This window comes from Phocoena phocoena, chromosome 11 (genome assembly GCF_963924675.1).
Source record: "Phocoena phocoena chromosome 11, mPhoPho1.1, whole genome shotgun sequence".
In the NCBI taxonomy this organism is placed as follows: domain Eukaryota; kingdom Metazoa; phylum Chordata; class Mammalia; order Artiodactyla; family Phocoenidae; genus Phocoena; species Phocoena phocoena.
Window position 1 is genome coordinate 25139542 of NC_089229.1, and position 21688 is coordinate 25161229.

Consider the following 21688-nt stretch of genomic DNA (forward strand, 5'->3'; position numbering starts at 1 on the left):
TTGCATTTGGGGGTTTACTTTGGTTGAAGGTATTAACTTATGAAATGGAAACACTGAAATTATACCAAAAAACAAAACCACAAAAAGAGTTGGAGGAAATTCGTTTCAGCTCAGGGCACAGGCCTGGTTCGTCTCAAGGGGGTCGCATTCCCTTTACTGGGTGATTAGTTCAAGAGACAGCGGAGGTTGAAATTTGGGCCAATGAGACAGAAGAATTTTACTGCAGGCTTGAGAAAACGCTTTCTCTCCTGAGAGCCGTGACAGCCAGGCTTTCTCCCTCTTCTGCTTGACCCCAGTGAGAAAGCACAAAGCCCCTCTGGCTGCTGAGAGTCAGCCACACCGGGGGGAACCTGGCCTTGGGGCGCCACCAACACTGGAGGACAGAACAGAGGGAGGGAGGGGATCTGGGTCTTCAGGATTACTGAGCGGCTGGGTAAACCACTCCTGAAGCCTGTCCTTCCTGTGAAATTCCGAGGGGGAGCTAATGAGCTTCCTTATTTTTTTTTTTTAACAACTTTATTGGAGTATAATTGCTTTACAATGGTGTGTTAGTTTCTGCTGTATAACAAAGTGAATCAGCTATACGTACACATATATCCTCATATCCCCTCCCTCTTGCGTCTCCCTCTCACCCTCCCTATCCCACCCCTCTAGGTGGTCACAAAGCACCAAAGCACGGAGCTGATCTCCCTGTGCTATGCGGCTGCTTCCCACTAGCCATCTAGTTTACATTTGGTAGTGTATATATGTCCATGCCTCTCTCTCACTTCGTCCCATCTTACCCTTCCCCCTCCCCATGTCCTCAAGTCCATTCTCTACGTCTGCATCTTTATTCCTGTCCTGCCCCTAGGTTCTTCAGAACCATCTTTTTTTTTTAGATTCCATATATACGCGTTAGCATATGTATTTGTTCTTCTCTTTCTGAGAATATTTACTTCACTCTGTATGACAGACTCTAGGTCCATCCACCTCACTACAAATAACTCAGTTTCGTTCTGTTTTATGGCTGAGTAATATTCCATTGTATATATGTGCCACATCTTCTTTATCCATTCATCTGTCGATGGACACTTAGGTTGCTTCCATGTCCTGTCTATTGTAAACAGAGCTGCAATGAACATTGTGGTACATGACTCTTTTTGAATTATGATTTTCTCAGGGTATATGCCCAGTAGTGGGATTGCTGGGTCGTATGGTAGTTCTATTTGTAGTTTTTTAAGGAACCTCCATACTGTTCTCCACAGTGGCTGTATCAATTTACATTCCGACCAACAGTGCAAGAGGGTTCCCTTTTCTCCACACCCTCTCCAGCAGTTATTGTTTGTAGATTTTTTGATGATGGCCATTCTGACCAGTGTGAGATGATAACTCATTGTAGTTCTGATTTGCATTTCTCTAATGATTAGTGATGTTGAGCATCCTTTCATGTGTTTGTTGGCAGTCTGCATATCTTCTTTGGAGAAATGTCTGTTTAGGTCTTCTGCCCATTTTTGGACTGGGTTGTTTGTTTTTTTGATATTGAGCTGCATGAGCTGCTTATAAATTCTGGAGACTAATCCTTTGTCACTTGCTTCGTTTGCAAATATTTTCTCGGATTTTGAGGGCTGTCTTTTCATCTTGTTTATGTTTTCCTTTGCTGTGCAAAAGCTTTTAAGTTTCATTAGGTCCCATTTGTTTGTCTTTGTTTTTGTTTCCATTACTCTAGGAGGCGGGTCAAAAAGGGTCTTGCTGTGATGTATGTCATAGAGGAACTTCCTTATTTTTCAAACCAAATTTAGTCAGTGCGTTCACATCTCACTGTGCCATTTCCAGAGCTTTCCACCCAGATTTCTAGCACCTGATACCTCCTACTGTCTCCACCAGAGGACTTGGTTAAGGTGTCTTGCCAGAGTCCACTCACACAGCACATACCTGAGTGCCTACTCTGTTCACTAAAACCAGATTAATCTTTCTGCCACAACACTCTTGTACTGGGCCTAACCTGTTCAGAAACTTGCAGTGGCTTCCCCTGACTTTAAGAATGAAGTTCCAGGACTTCCCTGGTGGCACAGTGGTTAAGAATTCGCCTGCTAGTGCGGGGGACACGGGTTCAAGCCCTGGTCCGGGAAGATCCCACATGCCGCAGAGCAACTAAGCCCATGCGCCACAACTACTGAGCCTGTGCTCTGGAGCCCGCGAGCCACAACTACTGAAGCCCGTGTGCCTACAGACCGTGCTCTACAACAAAAGAAGCCACCGCAATGAGAAGCCCGTGCACCACAACAAAGAGTAGTCCCTGCTCGCCGCAACTAGAGAAAGCCCTCGTGCAGCAACTAAGACCCAACCTGAGTCGATCTGACCTTCCCCACCCCCGCTGAACCCTCCACTCTAGGAAGACTCAGGCACCCCCCCCTTCTGTACACCCCATGATGCTCCATCTCCGGAGCCTTTCCCTCACATCAAAATCTTTCCAATCTCTCAAGCTGAGGATGGCCATGCCCTTTTCCACCAGCCATGGAATTGTTTCTCGCTGGGTTTCACTTTTCCACTTTACTCCCCCCGTAAGCATCATCCATTATATTCCGGAATTCATATGCTTTTTCCAATATACATAACAAGTATTTTCCTTAACACTGCATTCCTGGGTTGGACTGCTGAGTGTGTTTTAATAAGCAGTTTTCCCTAGGACCGTCTGTATGCTTGTGTAGCCATTCATTAATTCATTCACTGATCGCCTACTATGAACCAGTCACTACACTAGATCCTGGGGACGTGACCAGGCCACTGCCCTCTACTAACACACAATCTAAAGGGAAAGACAGTTTGATTGCAATGCTATAGAGGCTATCATAGAGGGATGGGAGCTTGGTGTGGGGGGCAGTGGCTAGCTCTGACTTCCCACTTAGAGAAGAGAGGGCAAGCACTCCAGGCAGAGGGAACAGTGCTGCAAGGCCTGGAGCAGCAAAAACAAATGGCGATTTTGAGGCACAGTGTGAAAGTCCGTGTGGCTAGGGTCTAGACCACAGCCCTTCTCAGACTTGAACGGGCATACAAATACCTGTGGGCTTGTCAAGACCAGATTCTGTTTCAGCAGGTCTGGAGTAGAACTGAAGTTCTGCATTTCCAGCCAGCTCCTATGAGTTGCAAGAGCTTACAGGACACTGGCCTGGGAGGACTAAAGCAGTTCCAGGTGGGTATCTTCTGCTTTCATTCAAAAAAGGCATGAACACTCCTTGTGTAGAGTGAATATCTCCTAGAAAGAAAATAGGAAGTGCTTCACCTTTTTATTCCGTAGTTATAAGGATATACTTCTACGTGGCTTGGGTTCCAGGACAGACCTAATCTTTAGTTTGGGCCTTTATATGTATCTCCTGCATCCCAAACTCCCACCATCGACTAGGAAACTGGTCATAGGGGAGGCGTCTCCCACAGCAACTCGTGCTTCCCACACCCCCTCACGGCTTCTTTGCCAAGCATGTGAGGGGCAGAGCTCCAGGTACCCCACGCTACTAGCCCGTGATAGCGATGTGTCCTGTTACCCTTAACCTTCTGACAAGGGGTATCTTGAGTTGATCTATGTTGAATACAGTAAAGCCTCATTGGTTCAGGCTCTATTAACTTCAAATAGGTGATAATTTGGGTACTTAATGTTTACTTCTCTAGTCATTTCTTCATAAATAGGACAAAGTTTTATCATGCAGCTGTGATTGTAAGAATGATCAAAGCGTTTAAAAACATTTCAAGTAAACACATGGCTTTAGAAACACTCGTTTATATAATCATCCACTTTTTCTTTATGTAATACACTTTCTTCTGTAATTTGTTCATTTCCTAAAAGGTTCTAATAGACACCACTGACTGGCTTCCAGGGCTGTAAACAACAACAATAATAGTGACAGCAAATATTTATTGAAAGCTATAGATTTTTTTATACATTTGTAATGTGAAGAATCTAAAACTTTTTTAAAAATTACATTATTGGATTTGGTCAAAATGCATCCATTACAAGAAGGTCCCTATACTTGTGTACAAAATGACAAGTCCTGAGCTCTGCTGTGAAGCTCTATTGCAAGGGCTGAGAAGAAAACAGAAGAACACCCTCCCTCAGAGGACCCTAATGCATTCGAAGAGCACCTAGAAAGACACACTGTGTGGGGAAAAGAAAAACTATTTGCTTATTACAGATGGCTACATTTTAGCTTAGTCTGTGGCATTTGACTTGGATTTCCCACTCCCCCACCCCCCGCAATTTTCAGTAAATATAGTTTAAGAATTGAAATTTGAAAAGTAGAAGCAAAATGGGAATTTTAAGCCATGTCTACCTATTTGCCAATCTGCATTTCCCCACAAAGGCATTTCTGTGATACTCCACCATATTAACCTGCAGAATATGTATAGAAAATCTTTGTGAAGTAATTTAATCCTTTGAGATTATCATCACCAATGGTTTACTTGCTTATACGTCCAGGTGCACATGTTAAAATAAGTGAATCCCCTGGGTTTTTCAAGTGGATAAACAAAATACAGAAATAGATTTAAGTGACATCATTCTGGTAACCTACTAAGGTATTTTAACTTTTAATATAACTGTATTGACTTAAACAGTAGGACAGTGTGCTCTTTCCTTACAGATCAATCATTTTTTATAGATGACTTTTCCTTTAGCTATAACATAATCAATTAATTCGTGATGGCCTCCAAACTGGTAAATCAAATGCTCCCATCTAGAAAGAAATCAAACATAAACGGATACAAGTCAAAATCATCACTCTGTCAATAAATGCTAATGTCAAAATACATTCTCTAAAAATTTTTTTACACTTAGTAGTTAATATTTGGGCTTTTTAAAAAATGGTAGAGTACTATGATAATTAGTCTATGATAAATCCAATATTGTTTAATGATATTAAGTATTTGATCTTAAAATATTTGATTCACATTAGAACAATGACTCTAGATCAGTGCTTCTCAAACTTTAGCATGTATCTTTTTCACCTAGAAGACTTTTTAAGACAGAGATGCTAGGCCCACTCCTGGAGTTTCTGGTTTGGTAGACTGTCCAAGAGGCCTGAGAAGTTGCATTTCCAACAAATTCTCAGAGGATGCCCTTGCTGCTGGGACTGCACTTTGAGAACCACTGTTCTGGACTAGCAGTTGGCAAACTGTGGTCTGTGGGCCAAATCTGGCCTGCTGCTTGCTTTTTATTGCTCTTGAGCTAAGATAGTCTTGTTTGGGGTTTTCTAAATTAGGACTTAAAATGGAAAACAAAGACAATAATATTCTGTGACATAAAAATTATATAAAATTCAAATTTCAATGTCCATAAAGTGTTATTGGAACAGTAAAAAAAAAAAAAAATTTGCTTCAGTTAAATGATGCATGAGTGGTAACACCAGCATCACTCTCGATAGAGACAATGGCTTATGACCCTTGAGAGTAGAATTATGGTGGAGCCACTCTCTTCTGTTGAACATGAGGTCCAAGGCCTGGCAGAGGCTTGCTAGGGTCCAGACACCATAGGATTCACAACTTTAAGATTTAGAACAATAAAGCTCAGCTTGTTACACTGGAGGCCCAGGAGGCAGCAGGCTGTGAGTGAGTAATACAAAACATGAGGCAGGAAAACTGAAGCAAGGCTTTTGGGATCCAGCAGGAATGAGAAGTCAGAGAGGTAATGAATCAGAACCAGGATGACAAGCCAGAGCTGGGACCTGCGTGGCCCAACACAAGCAGAAAAGGTCAGAACCCAAGAAGAAAAACAAACACAGGCCAGGGGGCACAAGTCCAAAGTCCAGGTAAACAGAACAGAAACCTGGAGATCCATGAAAGATATAAGATGGATGAAGAGACCAGAAAAGTTGGCCTACCCTGCAGTTTAGGACCTGGAGGGAGAGTTTTTGCTTAGAAAGGGGTGACACTAAGAAGACTGGGTAGCTGCTGAGCTTATACAGAGCCTGACACTAATAATCAGTGGAAAAGGGATTTAAACCAAGTCTCCATATTACAGTGGGCATACAATAAAATGGCTCAGCTGGGAGAACACTCACCTGGATGAATTGATGATAATGAGGTCTCCCCATTTGCCTACTTCCAAAGATCCATGAGTGTGAGATTTTCCCAGGGCATAAGCGGCATTGATGGTGGCAGCGGCCAAGGCCTCGGGCATGGACATTCTCATGTTCACACAGGCCAGATGCATGACCATCGGCTAAGACGGGAAAAGAAAAGCATTGGAGAAAAGCAACAAAACGGCAGCTGCCACCTAGGACATTTCTCAACACAGCACAACAAATAATGATAGTTAAATGTATAAGTGGAGCTGGCTAAATTAGTATGAGAAAAGTTAAATTTACATTTACTCGTAAAGCTCCTTATGCTTTGGGAAAGATTCGTTTATTATAGAGATTACTTACCCACCCACCCCCTATATGTATTTAATATTTATTTATTACTTTTCAAGGCCACTTACTGTGTAAGATGAAGCTCACCTCCATATTTACTTACTAAAACTTACTAAACTTCCTTGAGCTTATGCAATTCTGAGAGGGGAAATAGGTTACTGTAAAACCACAGTGCCCAGAGGCTGCATCAAAGCATAGTATCAATAGAACCTTCTCTCTTCTCTCTCAGCCTGGAGGCATTCAAGTGGCACAGAAATATCCAATTACACTGCTGTCCACACTCTTTTCTTGTTTCACAGGAAAATCTTTTCAGATCTTTGAAACATTTTAACAGTTAGTGAAATATTTTTAAATTATTTATATGCTTGGTAGAAGTTTCATAGACTATGAAAGGCACATTAAAAATAATTACCATTGAAAAACAATACGCATTAGGGTTGAAATCGCTGCCCAGAGCGACTATTACCCCTTCATCTAACATTTTTCTGGCTCGAGGTTGCTTCAGTCTAAGGAGAGGGAAAAAAATGATGTCAGTCTCTAGAAGTGGAACTTTTGAAGAACAGATGTTCAGAGTTGAAGCAGACTTAAAGATATCCAACCCTTTCGTGTTCTGGAAGAAGAAACAGAAACTCAAGCTTAAGTGATTAGTGGTGGCGTCCAGCAGGACTCCTGATTTGTATCAGCCTGCTTTTGAAATCACTTGGCTATGGCTAACCTTTTAAATTTGGGATTATCATGATAATCTTTATATATATTCAGAGATTCTTGCAAAGGAAGAAAACTTAAAATTGTTTTCAAATGTAATAAACTTTTTTTGACTCCCAAATATAAACAATGAGGTTTAAATAATGCTTTTTAAATTAATATTTTACAATTTTTTGTTCATATCTCTCCCTCTCCTTTTTTTGGGAGGGAGGGAGAGAGGGTCTCAAACATTATTATAGGTCTTTAAATTTTTGAAGGCCCAAGAAACTAATATGTAACATATCTGTGCTTCTTCCTGGATTGGGTATCTCCCTGACCTCCTTGCAAGCTTTTTTTTTCTGTTTTTGCGGTACGTGGGCCTCTCACTGTTGTGGCCTCTCCCGCTGCGGAGCACAGGCTCCGGACGCACAGGCTCAGCGGCCACGGCTCACAGGCCCAGCCGCTCTGCGGTATGTGGGATCTTTCCGGACCGGGGCATGAACCGTGTCCCCTGCAACGGTAGGCGGACTCTCAACCACTGCGCCACCAGGGAAGCCCTTGCAAGCTTTTTAAAGTAACTGCTCTAAGAGGAAGTTCAGAGGCCTATCTGCCTATCACCAGGTTTTACTGGAAAAAACAGTTAATTTTCCTGGCAGGTTGGGCTTTCTCAGACAGGTATTCTAAGGGGGCCTGGGCTCATTCTAGGGAGGCATCCTGGAGCTGTTAGAAACTATTCCAGTGTTTGTTCAAGTCTCATAATGTTGGGGAGGGTGGGTGAATAAAATCATTTGTGCTAAGAGCCTGTAGGTTTATAGGCAAGATTGAGGTTTAGTGGAGAGAGGGGCTCAGAGGAGCCTGAATGAAGTTTGGTCAAGGAGAGACCTCCGCTGGAAAGCCTTCCCAGTCACCTTGTTGGCCCTCATTTCCTCTGGCTTCCCCAGCGCCCCACACCCCTCCATTTTAGAAACAATAGCTATTGTTTCGTGACAATGATAGTGGACTGGTACTCAGCCATTATGAACCTGTACTGCCCAGGAGCTGTCTTTAAATAAAGCTGCTGAGGGTAACCCTGACCCCTCCTTTGAGACCCTACTCTAGTCTTAAGTTCAATTTGATTGATCGGTTGGTTGTAAAGTATTGAGACTATTACACCTGCCCCTCTGCTGGCAAGTCCAGCAGGGGCTAAGGATCACTGAAAGGATTATTTCTTTTTCTTATAATTTGTCCCAGCACCCAGTCCTGTCTCTGGCTAATGAATATTTTTGATTGAATGAATGAATGATACTGTTATATTCTAGGAGTGTACTAAATATGGCAAAAAATAGAATAACTTTATTATTAATAATTAATATATCAATTATTAATAATTAATAATAATTCTGTGCTCAGAATAGGTTCTATTTATGTTTTATACAAAGTCCACCTAAGTTTGGCATTCGAGGCTCCCCACAAACTGAGCCCACACTTCTTTCAGGGCCTCCTTTCTCATCCCTGTCCTACCCAATACTGCACTCGAACCACTGGGGTTTTCTATTTGTACATTTCTGAGTCTGCCGTTCTCCTTGCCTAGAATATCCACCCCTCCCTGAAATGCATTCATATTCCCAGGCCCAGCTCACCTCTCACCCACCCATGCTCACTTTCCCTGGTCACTCAGCCAGAAGTGATTATCCTTTTCATTACCTCTATAGGTATTACTGTCTATTCATTTATCATGTTTCATACGCTTAGACTGCAAATTCCGTGAAGGACCATGTGTGTCTTATTCACCGTTGTGTCTCTAGTACCAGTACAGTGCCTGGTATTAATAGCTGATTGATTATCTTTTGTTAAAGGAATTCTTTAATTTTTTATTATTGTGTTTTCATTGCACCTCAGTTTTATTTTCTCCCCAAAATACAGGGACTTCTTAGCAGCTTCAATGAAAAGCATATGGTATCTAACACATGGAGACCAATAAAACTTGCCTGGTCATTAACTCAGCCAGTCATTCTAAAACCATCCCATTAGTGAAAACTCTGTGCCAGGTACTAAAGCCTCAGAGTCATCCTTGAGTCATTTCTCACAGTCCACATCCAACCCATCAGAAAATCTTGTTGGCTCCCCCTTAAAACTATATCCAGAATCCAACTCATTTTTATATCCCTCTGCTATCACCCTGCATCCAAGTCACCATCATTGCTTGCTAGGATATTTGTTAAGACCATCCTAACTGGCTTTCCTGCTTCTACCCTCAAGCCCTTAAAATATATTCTCTTCCTAGCAGCCAGAGGGATTTTTTAGAAAAATAAGTTAGATCATGTCGCCGTGCTTTGAACCACTCTCAGTGGCTTCCCGTGGGCTTGCTGTCTGCACCATGAACTCAGCCCTTCAAGAACTGCCCCTCTTTCTGGCCTCGTCTCCTATCTCTCCCTGCCTGGCTTGTGCCTCTCTGGCCTCACTCTTGCTGTTCCTCAAATACTCTCAGTGCATTTCTACCGCTGCACTCACCATCCATCCACTCAGAACACTCTTCTAGTTATCCCGGCTCCTTCCCCCAGATATGGCTTGCTCCCTCACTTCCTGGAGGTCTCTGCCCAAATGTCCCCTCCTCCAAAAGCCTGCCCTGACCATCCTAAAAACACAGCACCCTCCCCTCAAACACTCTCTATCCTCTCGCCTCACCTGGATTGTCTTCACAGCACCAAGCATCACCTGACATTTTCTATGTTCGTTGGTCAGTTTGCACATTGTCTGTCTCTCCCCATTAGAATGTAAGCTCCTTGAGGACAAGACTCTGTTTTACTTGTGGCTGGATCCACAGTGCCTAGAACAGTGCCTGACAAGTAATGGGCCCCCAACACGCATGTTGAATACAGAAATTAATCAAGGATTGGGGGTACAAAGGTGACACTTGCCCTTGAAGCATTCCCAGTCTACAACAGGCAGTTTCCAGGACCACTTAAAATAGTGTTTCTCTGCTAGGACAATGCGTGAGTGAGGTGAGTGAAGCAGAGATACAGAGTGAGGAAAGGGTAGACGTTAAAATTTCCCTGCTGGTCACTCTGACGGCCTCCCCTCCCTTTCCCAAACTACTTAAGGAGGAAAAATATATGTATGTACAAGGCAGTAAAATTATAACGGGGGCTCCAGATAAGCTAAGGTGAATGTGTCCTGAATAAATTTAAATATTATATACAAAGATGCATAAAATAATGATTAAAAGAAGCCCTTGAGTGGCATAAGGCAATGGTTATTCCGGAAATGAGAGTCAAGAGAGTTCAGGGCGCAGCGGGGAAACCTGCAGGTTCCTCCTGATGGAGAGATCAGAGAAATACAGAAACAGAGAAGCCAGAGAAGAGCGTGGCTTTCCCTTTGGTTGCCCCTGTCATCCAAACAGAATGTTAAACCCATCTTGTGGTGATGGCACGTGGCAGCTGCCACTGGCATAGGGACAAAGTGCAGACTTTTAATGCTGAACTGCCCTCCAGCACCGCAGGTCTCAGATTTTTGCTCTGTCTTAAGAGATTCAAGGTGAGTTAAAGGAATCCTTTTCTTTTGTAAAAACTTATTGCTTGGGTGGTGGAAAATTAACCAGATTAAGTCTTGATTGATGACTCTGATGACTATTGAGATTTGCAAGAAAAGCAGCTGATCATACTGAGAGTAGTTATTGATGGATATTTCCTGACGGTAACCTACCTTATGTCTACTCTTTAAGAGAATAGTAATAAGAGAAATGTATAATATTTTATATATATATGTGTGTATAAAATCATAATAAATTTGAAAAAAGCACTGCAATATTCCTTTCTTCTCCCTTATAAAAGTTACTTGATGGGCTTCCCTGGTGGCGCAGTGGTTGAGAGTCCGCCTGCTGATGCAGGGGACACGGGTTCGTGCCCCGGTCCGGGAGGATCCCACATGCCGTGGAGTGCCTGGGCCCGTGAGCCATGGCCGCTGAGCCTGCGCGTCCGGAGCCTCTGCTCCGCAACGGAAGAGGCCACAACGGTGAGAGGCCCGCGCACCATAGAAAAAAAAAAAAAAAAGTTACTTGAACCTGTTTTTCCAATCCCTCAGGCAGTTTCTCAATCACAGCACAATTAATGTCTTGGACTGGATGATTCTTTGTTGTAGAAGGTTTTTCCGTGCACTGTAGGATGTTTAGCAACATCTCTGGCCTCTACCCACTAGATGCCAGTGACACCCCCTAGTTGTGACAACCAAAAATGTCTCCAGATACTGTCAAATATCCCGAGGAGCAAAATCACTCCACGTTTGAGAACCGCTGTCCTAAGGCCGTAACTGCGGAATCACGCCCCTCCCCACAAAAAAACATGTATCACAGCCGCAGAGAAGGCACCCAGTCCTAAGAGGAAATCAACTGCCTCTTGAATGCTGGACCTTCTGACCACAAATTCGGTGGCTGTCATGGAAGTGGTTCAATGAGTCAGGAGACCTCAGGTCTCATATTTGAACTGGAGCAATGGCCGTGATAAAAGATGGACTACACGGACTCAATCCATTGAGGGCACACAGCCAAATCCCCGGGGAGGTGCCACAAAATATACTTAGACATCTCCTCTTTCCTCCCACTCCCAGGATTTATGAGGATTATGGTCCCCACTTGTATCCTCTTAGAAAGCAGCTCATTCAGATTCAGAATACTGTGAAATATCCCTAATATCTTATGCATGTTTTTTTAAAGTATAAAGCCTATATCACTATTTTCTAATTATAAAAGTAATGCATATTGATTTTTAATTGGAAAATTCCAAAAATGAGGAAGAAAGAAAAAGAAAGCGCCACTCTCCCCAGTAATCCCACCACTCAAACACAATTTGGGTCTAAGCTCCTTCCTCGGGGTAATTCATTACAAATATCATACCAGTATTAGCATCTTCCATGAGCTAAGTTTTCCTGATCTGCATTTTTTTTTTTTTTTTTTTTTTGCAGTACGCGGGCCTCTCACTGTTGTGGCCTCTCCCGTTGCGGAGCACAGGCTCCGGACGTGCAGGCTTAGCAGCCATGGCTCACGGGTCCAGCCGCTCCGTGGCATGTGGGATCTTCCCGGACCGGGGCACGAACCCGTGTCCCCTTCATCGGCAGGCGGACTCGCAACCACTGCGCCACCAGGGAAGCCCTTGATCTGCATTTTTAAGGGATTTGTAAGGGTGATGAATATTTGGGGCATCTTGGAAGTCTGTGTGTCCACAGCTTATACTTGCAGCTCTCATGTTGGGGGGAGAAACAACCTCACCTCAGCATGTAGGCCGTGGTGGGCAGGAGGACAGCAGAGCACCTGGCCGCTGCCATGGCAGCAATGCCTTCATCACTCACTTCTTCCAGGTGACTGATTGCCTGGGCTCCCAGTTCCACCCCGAGCTAAACAAAATGGGCAGAGAGACAGAGAGAAGTTTCACCAACAGCAACAACAAATCAATAACGTGCCAGCAAATGTTTTTTCCTGCAAAAATAAACAGCACTCTATTATTAAGATTTCTTGCCAACTACCTCTCACGAGCACAAGCTCGGTGATCTGAAGTGGGCAGTGTGGTGAAGTGGATCCAGAGATATTTAGGAGGAGAATTGGGAGGACTTGCTGGTTGGCTGAAATGCAGTAGGTGAGGGGGAGGGAGGAGTCAGAATGACATCCAGGGTCTCGATTTAGGCAACAGATGGATAATGATGTCATTCACTGGGGCAGGAAACACAGGACAAGATTTGGACGTGATATTAAGAGATCATATTGAACGCGTGGTGGTCGAGACACATGTAGACTATCTACATCTGTATTTATGCCCCAGGGGCAGTTGTTTATGTAGCTCCAGGGCTTAGAGGAAAGAGCTAGACCCCCAACTGCAGGGGTTTGGTGCGTCTTACTGCTGAATTCTCAGTGCCTAGAACAATGCCCGGCACACGGCAGATACTCAACTATTTGTAGAAAGCATGAATACATTAATCTGGAGAAGACACATAGATTTTAAAGTCATCCTGTGGTTATTAATGGTATGCTCCACTAAAAGCCCTCTGGATGCTGTCACAGAAAGGCCCTAGAAGCTACCTGTGACATTAACAGACTGAGCTAGGGTGGCTTTGCGTGCCAGTCAAAATAGGTTGTGAATTTAGTGAATGAGATCACAGAGGTACTTCTTTTTTCTACTAGTATCACCAGGAGGAAATAATAAAAGTAAATGATCAGCAAAAGAGTCTGGGATTCCAAGGCTCAACCACACCAACCTGCACATATTTCAAACCAATTTCCCCGTTCTCTATCTTTTCAGATGGTTACTCCTTCCTTGGAACAAACTCATTAAGTTTTCCACAGCACGAGTGTCGACAAAGGAAAAGCAAAAGGTCACCCATACCTCAGCAGCCTTCATTGGGTGGAGTTCATCCCCATGGAAGTTAATCTGTAACCCTATATCTTTCCCACTTTGAAGAATCCTTCTGGTGGAATCGAGATCAAAGACGCCCTTCTCACAGAACACATCTATATTGTCAACGTGTATTTCCCCATTTCTGCCAAGTTCCTTCAGCTTTGGGAGGTGGTTATTGATGATGTCATCAGCGGCTTCAGTAGCAGTTTTTCCTCTGAGGGAAGAAGAAAGTGAGATTACCGTGGGCAAGTTTTTTTTTTTTTAATTGGAGAAAGGGTTTTTTTGGCACTTGGAGAACCTGAGAAATTGTAGGTGAATGACCCCAAGCCCCAGAAAGGTAAAGAGAAGATCAAAGCTATAACTCAGGACTCTTAGCAATCGGGATGAGCCTACATAGCAGAGGTATTGATAAGACTTCTGTATACACTGACCCTATAGGCAGAGACTCAGATGGTTCATCCATTCTGGCACATCTGGGTTGCCTTTGGGAATGCCTGGCTGAAAAACTGAATCTTCTTGTCAAGGACACGTAGAGGACATCCTGGATGCTTCCCTGACAACCCAACCGTGAGCCCCTTACCTGGGCCAAGCTGTTTCCCTGACTTTTTCTTCCTCCACACTGTTTCTAGGAGCATCTGCCTAAGGCTTTCTGTCTCATCAGACATAGGGGAAGAAGACAGTAGGAGGCCCTGAAATTCTTTCTAAGATTCTGGGGTAGTTATACATGAGAAAGGTCTGGGCTTTTGAAGTCAGACACAGAGCTGCGCCACTTGCTAGCCGTATAACTTTGGACACATAATGTAGACGTCATTTGGCATCCTCTGGGCCTCAGGCTTTATCTTCGGGGATCAAGATCAGACCTCAGAGGCTCACTGGCAGATGGAGAAATTTTCTGTAAAACTTTAGCCTTGTGTTTGGCACACAGAAGGCTCTCAGCAAAAACCATCTGGGTGGGTAGATAGAAGTGGGCTCTGAGGAGACACGTACTTATATATGCTGTTTCTAATTCTCGAGACAACCATACAGGATAAGCGTGTTATTTAGCTGGTTTACAGATAAGCAATTCATGTTCAGAAAAGTTAAGTGATCAAAACTTAACTCAAAATCACCCATCTGGAAGTAGCTAAGCTAGACTCAAACCCAGGTCTGGTGTCCCTCCAAAGCCTGAGACTTTTCTGCCATGTCACATTGTCTTTCCTACTAAAAAAAAAAAAAAACAAAAAAAACAGACTATAATAGACAGGATATCCCCAAAGTCTTAGTGCAGTTTCAAGCCATAATAATTTCAGAAGTATAAATGCTAAAAACATACGACAGACATCATTGGAAATATTAAGTATTTCTATTTCTTTTCTACTTAGTTCTGTAAATTTTTCATAATAATTTCAATGTTAATTTTTTTAGTTCCTTTGATTAAAGATGGTAAATGAAATATTAACATTAAATTTTTCTTTGTCAAAGTTCACAGAACTAAAGAAATGTACACATTTTTTAATGATTAACCTTAAAAGATTTAATTAACTTATGAATATGACTTAATTAAATGGGTTATTTATGTGATTAAACCATTTTTGTAAGCCTGCAGCATTTATTATCTAAGTTAGTCATCACCACTTAAAACTGCACTAAGACTTTGGAGACATCTGCGAATTTTCAAGTCCTGGATTTCTTTTGGATCGTTTGGTTCTAGGACTGCAGGCCTTCTGATCTAGTAATTCCGGGATGGATGAGATGCAGATGCAGAAGGGGAGAGAATTCTCTACAGCAAATCCATACAGTAGGAACTTTCTAGGTAAAGAGGAAAGTTGAAAAAAACATTTACAGCATTAAAACAAAAATGTTTGCTGCTAAACAAGCAAACAGATGAACAAAAATAAAAACCTCCCTACGTCATCTTGACATCAAGATTTGATCTACCTCCCACGGGGTGTTACTCAATTCCTGAAGTGCCTTTGGGCTCAGGGCTCACTGTCATGAAACTATTTAAATTAATATCTGTCATTTTAAAGGACCTATCAGGGGAATTTCTTTTTGTTAACCAAGAGTTTTGAACATCTCCTCTTCCTTCACTATTAAGGGACTTGCAAACGAATGGGTCTGGTGGGGCCCGCCTTCCTAAACCCATGTGTGTGAGACGCCTGAAGGTTGGAATCAGAACACCTTTCCAAAGGTTCCACTGGTCCCTCTGCAAGAGCTAATGTGCTGGTGCACCTTCACTCCCTGGAGAACGCAGCCCCACTTAGGCACCACGTGAGCCCTTCTGCGTTCTCAGTACCCTGAGTTAAACCCCGGTCCCTTCGGCTGAGGTTACTTTGGCACCGAGTGAGCCCCGCAGTAAGTGGCTGAGATGCTGATGTCCAGCTCCCGCCGGGCGCGCTCAATCACGCGTAGCATCTTGAGCTCCGTCTCCAGGCTGAGGCCGTATCCGCTCTTGCACTCCACCAGCGTTGTCCCCGCCCTCATCATGCACCCAAGCCGCTGCTGGAAGGAACTGAACAGCTCCTCCTCCGAGGCCTGGCGCGTGCGCTCCACCGTGAAGTTGATCCCTCCTCCAGCCTGGTGGATATCCATGTATGTGGCTCCTGCCAACTGAACACACAGTTCACCCTTAGGTCTGCAAAATGCAGGGAGGTTGCAGGCAGCTCTACAGAACCTACGTACAGGGGTGATATTCGACATGACTGACAATCGATATGGCACAGGCACCAACCGATCAGGAAGGATGGTGGGGCACCATCCTTCTGGAAGTCCCTACTCTGCCAGGGTGGTGGGGAGTTGCAGGGGTCAGAGGTGTTTCAGGAAGGGACTGGGATGGCAGAAATGGGAGATGTGGGGAGGACTTGGGGCCTCAGGCTAGCGACAGTTTACCAACAGGTACAAAAGTATTTCGGTATTTTAACAAGCCAGTCAGTCTCGGTGTGTACCAGCTAGTCTCGGTACCTATGAGAAAGCAAAGCTTAGGCGATTAGGGACCTCACTGTGGTTTATTCAAGTCCCCACTAAGAGACCCAGAGCATTTCCACCCCTCAGTATTTGGCCACCTAGAGTTTCGGGCCTGACCTCTGTCACTCAAGCAAATAAAGAGGCTCTTTCTGGGATCCCACTGGACCCCTGTTACTCTGGGCAGCAGGGAGTGTGGTGCAAACAAAGTGTCCCCGCCTGCGGGGCTCCCTTAGTCACACCCTTCCCTTCTGTTCTTAATTCTGTCACGTTCAAGTTATTGCAAACTCAAGCTTTTAAGGAAAGTTTCAATGGTTTTATAATAAATGATCTTCGTTCATTTCGTGTTAAAAAAAAAAAAACCAACACCTGATGGGTTTGGCCCTTTTTGCATCACTTTCTGCATCATTGAATGAGAGAATTGGACCGTAAATCTCTAAGGTTGATTTTCGGCTCTGAAATTCAATGATTTACGAAAGTCTTAAAAACAGTTCTAGATTGTTGAGAAAGGTAGACAATTTTTGAAGAAATTTTTTCTTTTTCTGAAATAATCCAATTTAGCTGTTAGGCTACACAGGTTTTTAAAAAACAGTGTGAAGAAAAGACACGGAGGGAACAACCTGAAAAGGCTACATACTGTAGGATTCCAAGTCTATGACATTCTGGAAAAGGCAAAACTATGGAGACAGTAGAAAGATCAGTGGTTGCCAGGGACTGGGGGGAGACAGGGATGAAGAGGCAGAGCAGAGAAGATTTGGGGGGCAGTAATATTACTCTGTATGATACTACAGTGGTGGGGGCATGTCATTACACATTTGCCCAAACCTAAAGGATGCACAACAAGAGTCAACAGTCATGAAAGCTATGAACTCTGGGTGATGATGATGTGTCAATGTAGGTTCATCCATGGTAACAAATGTACCACTCTGGTCAGGGATGTTGAAAATGGAAAAGGCTGTGCTTTGGGCAGGGGGCAGGGAGCAGTGGTATATGGGAAATCTCTGTACCTTTCATTCAATTGTTCTGTGAACCTAAAACTACTCTAAAAAATAAAGTCTACTAAAAACCAGGAAATAAACAATGTGAAAATGGCTCAAACCAGGGATTTGAGGGTTGACTGCAGCTAATTAATGACTGACAAAGACTACAATTTATGTTTCTTAATAAGTTTCATTTTTCTGGAAAAAAAGTGGGAACAATATAAGACATTTTATTTTTGTGATTAATAATATGTTTTTCCAAGTTTGACCCCAATGAATGGTGATTTTCAAACTGTTTCCTGGAGTCCCTTCAAAGGCTACCAAGGGATGGAATGAGGAAAAGAAAAGAGAGGAGAAATTAGTGAGCAAAGCAGGTCAGCTCTATTTTAAAAGGAGGATTCGGCAGCTAAAACAGCTTGAAAACTATTATACTTGAAATGACTGACAGCCCTGGGCACAGTATAAAGGTTTGGTACCAAGTTATAAATTGGTTAATTTTGTTGTAATTGATTTCCATAGTCCAAGCCAGTAAAAATATCCGTTAAAAAGACATGTAAACATTTGTTGTAAAGCCTAACAGCCTACAAACTCTAGAAAACCATGTCTATATTTGTGCTTTATTTTGATTTGCTATTGTTTATTGCAGTTACCTTCATCGCAAACTCATGAACTCTTTCACCAGCCCATACTGGATGTGTGTGTGCATCCACTAAACCTGTAATCAATAAATCAAATCACATTTAAAGTTAAGAAACAGAAAGCACTTAGCAGGCAGACTCTACTATACAGTTCTTAGGAAAGCAGGATGGTGGTCAGCCATCTTGGAGGAGGGGGGAGAAGGGAGAATTTGTCTGCATGGTTCCAAGAAGACTCCCTGCATGGTTGGTCTAGAAGGCTCTAATGGAGGAGGGTGACTTAACATGATGAAAATATCCCCTAAAGAAATACAGCTCCTTTTGCCCAATAAATCCATGCTCACCAAGCAACCTTTTAAAACAGGATGTCAAATCTATTAGCTGAGCAAAACCAAGGACTATATGACCAAGGAAGAATCTGGGTGTGAAAAAGAATAATACTATCCCTACCCTCAACTTTGAGCAGGAAAAGTATAAAATCAGAAAGATGAATCTTTCTTTAAGAAAGAAAAATATTTTAATTAAAGAGAAACTATAAAATGGTCACTTGAAACTTTTGTTTATCCCAGTACAATTTGGTAAAGTCCGTCCTTCCAGAACATTCAAAGTGCCTCATAGATTAAATGGCTCATTAGTGGTTCCGATCGGAGTAAAATCAAAAGTCCCCACCATATATTCTCTACCATATTCTGCTCCTTCTCATGAGGTTTCACCCTGACTTTCTCTCCTGACCCCCAAGGACCAGATAGCAGAAGGTCTGTCACACGCACACAGCACACAAGTATAAATCCTAGCCTCTGTGTTTGCGCAGAACTCAAAATTTGTGAAATTTGTTTCAGAGGATTACATAGAACATAGAAAATGTAGGAGATAATGGTTAATAAATTGATTCTGTTATCAATCACTGAAGATACAAATGAACTTCAATGAAACCTCTAGGGTTTCTTGGTTTATGTTTTTTCGCCTGGAGATGGGTCCTTTGTTTCATACTCTATACAAATTTAGAGTATATTCTGGAATTACAGAGAGCAATTTGCTGTCTTTGCCTCCCCTATGCCATGGATTAATAAAATTCTTCCAACAGCTTTTGAACCCAAGCCCAGCACAGCTGGTTCTCTTCAACATATGAGTGGGAAGAAGTGGAGTGAATGAATGGGTGGGACTCCCAGTTTGCCCTTCACCTGTTTAGAGATCTTGGGTAAGATATTTCACCCCTAAACATCAGTGTTCTAATCTGCAATGTGTAGATAATGATACTTACCTTCCAGGGCAGTTCGGTTTCATTCAACATGAAAGTGTGTTTGTAAAGCAGCTAGACATTTACTAGTAGAAATTCAATAAATGGTAGCTATTATATTTTCATAATATTGTGAAACCTTGTTTAAAACAAGCTACTACTCTTCCTCTTTACACTACTAAAACTGCTTTGAGGGCTTTACTGAAAAAGAGGTTAATACCTGGCAAGATGCATTTCCCGGAACAGTCAATTCTTTCTTGAAATGTTTCTTCTGAAAACTGTTTTTGGATAGCATCAGCAGGACCGATGGCTTTTATGAACCCATCTCTGAAAAAAAAAAAAATCAAGAAATTATTACTAACTTTGGGGGAAATATTGTGAAAATTTTGACCAATGATCACATTATTGATGCCTTTTTGTGTCAGTCAATATTTATTGTATTTCCTTCTTGAGTGTGTGTCTTTGGAAATTGACTCTAGCCACATGCAAGGCAAAAAGTCAAATCAGGTGTAGCAGAGATTGCTAATTGTTCCCCAAGATCAATGTTCCCTTTTCCCACAGTGCTAGATTCCTAAATTTTAGCTGAAGGCATGACCACCCAGAATAATGACCACCTTTCCGTGTCTCCCATCAGCCAGGTGTGGCCATGTGACTAAGTTCTAGCCAATAGGATCGTTTTCTCTGCCTACTTCCTACTGGCTGGAATGTAGACACCATAATGAGAGATGGCACAGCAATCCTGGATGTTGGAGTGCCTGTGAGCAAGAGGGCAGTGCTCAGCTGAGCAAGACAGTAGGCATCGGGTCTGGATCCTCCGTGGAGTACAGCCATCAACTAGCCCTAGGTTCCTACATCCATGCAATTCTGTTAACTCATTTTAACAAGTTTTTGACAGTAACACTGGGAATGTTTTTATTTCTTTGTTAATTAAAAACAAACACACACAGAGTCCCTAAAAGCTGGGCTCTTACACAACCCTAAGCAGATTCAGATAAGGGATGAGACTTGTGTAATCGCAGTGCCATGGGCTCTCCAATTCAGATGGGCACCCAACCCCCATTACCACTCCAAGTCCACCCTTCCAAACTCTGGCTGTTCTTTTATTCTCAGAAGTGTAAATGAAAGTAACTGAAAATGTCCTCTCTTTCTGGTGGCTGAATCCTAATTATCTATCACCCCAAACCATCGCCATCTGAACATTTTCTGTGGTTCTCAAGCTTTGGGGTGCAGACGAAGTGGGTGGGAGACGTGCTTTGTAAAAATTCAGATCTCAGAACTCCACCCATAGAGATCCTGATTCAAAAGACCTGGGGATAGGTGGGGACTGGGTGGAGGGGATTGGATGAAGGTAGTCAAAATGTACAAACTTCCAATTATAAGATAAATAAGTACTAGGGATGTACTGTACAGCATGATAAATATGATGAACACTGCTGTATGTTACTTATGAAAGTTGTTCAAAGAATACGTCCTAGGAGTTCTGGTCACAAGGAAAAAAATTTTTTCTACTTCTTTGAATTTGTATCTATATGAGAGGATGGATGTTCACTATACTTACTGGTAATCATTTCATGATGTATGTAAGTCAAATCGTGCTGTTCACCTTAAATCTATACAGTGCTGTACGCCAATTATATCTCAATAAAACTTGAAAAAAAGAAAAAAGATCTGGGGATGGGGGGGCGGCATCAGAAGTCTGTCTTTAAAAAGAAAAATCTCAGGCCGTCTGAGTCAGGTGGTCCCCCGTCCGCACTTCAAGAAGCATTGGAGAGAACCCCTACGCCTTCAGATTGCTGCAATTATATTTTATCAGCAGAAGCGGGATCTTGACGCTCCCCAGTGGGATGTGCAGCTTGAGAGAGGTTTCTTCAACTGAATGACAACCGGAGGCGGCCAAATACATTAGCAACAGGCGCCTAAAAGGCAGGCGTGCCAATGACTCCCTGGGTGCGAAAAGGCTGTTACCGCGTTCCCCTCCACAGCGCACAAGTTACAGAAAGAGCACCAAGCTGGGCCTTGGCTGACCGGTGCCACCCAGCACACGACCCGGGGCGCCCGCCGCTCCAGAGCGCGCGGCCACTTACGTGCCCACCACCAGGCTGGCGCCCTCCAGCACCGCCAGGCCGCGCAGCGCGTCCCGCGCCAGGAAGCGCTCGCCGCGGGCGCACACCAGCACCACTTGCCGCGCGTTCTCCAGCAGGAGGCGGTGGCCGTCCGCCATGTCGCTGCGCACCGCAGGTCTAGCAGAAGCTGTGCGGCTCCCGCCGCTGGCGGCCAGCGTTAGAGGGGACAGGTCCGCAGGCGGCGCCGCCCGGGGCCAGCAAGGAGGGGCGGGGCTGGGGCGGGCGCTCGTAGCAGCTGCCAGTCCAGACCGCCGGGGATGCGCGCCTCCCCCCACTACGAACCGGCAATAAGAGTACCAGCAACGAGAATGATGATTAGTAATAAACGTTATAGTGGAATCTTCTCTTTC

General features: G+C 43.5%; 1 protein-coding gene across 1 annotated transcript; it reads right to left on the reverse strand.

Annotated features, from left to right (window-relative positions):
- Positions 1-4275: 4275 nt before the first annotated feature.
- On the reverse strand, positions 4276-21497 carry AMDHD1 (amidohydrolase domain containing 1). Its single transcript, XM_065887633.1, has 9 exons — positions 21300-21497; positions 19436-19542; positions 17994-18058; positions 15735-16012; positions 13412-13637; positions 12304-12428; positions 6793-6886; positions 6027-6187; positions 4276-4703 (listed from the first exon to the last, which is right to left on the reverse strand). The coding sequence occupies exons 1-9, from the start codon at positions 21434-21436 to the stop codon at positions 4616-4618; spliced, it is 1281 nt and encodes a 426-aa protein (XP_065743705.1). The 5' UTR covers positions 21437-21497; the 3' UTR covers positions 4276-4615.
- Between the last annotated feature and the right edge of the window lie 191 nt (positions 21498-21688).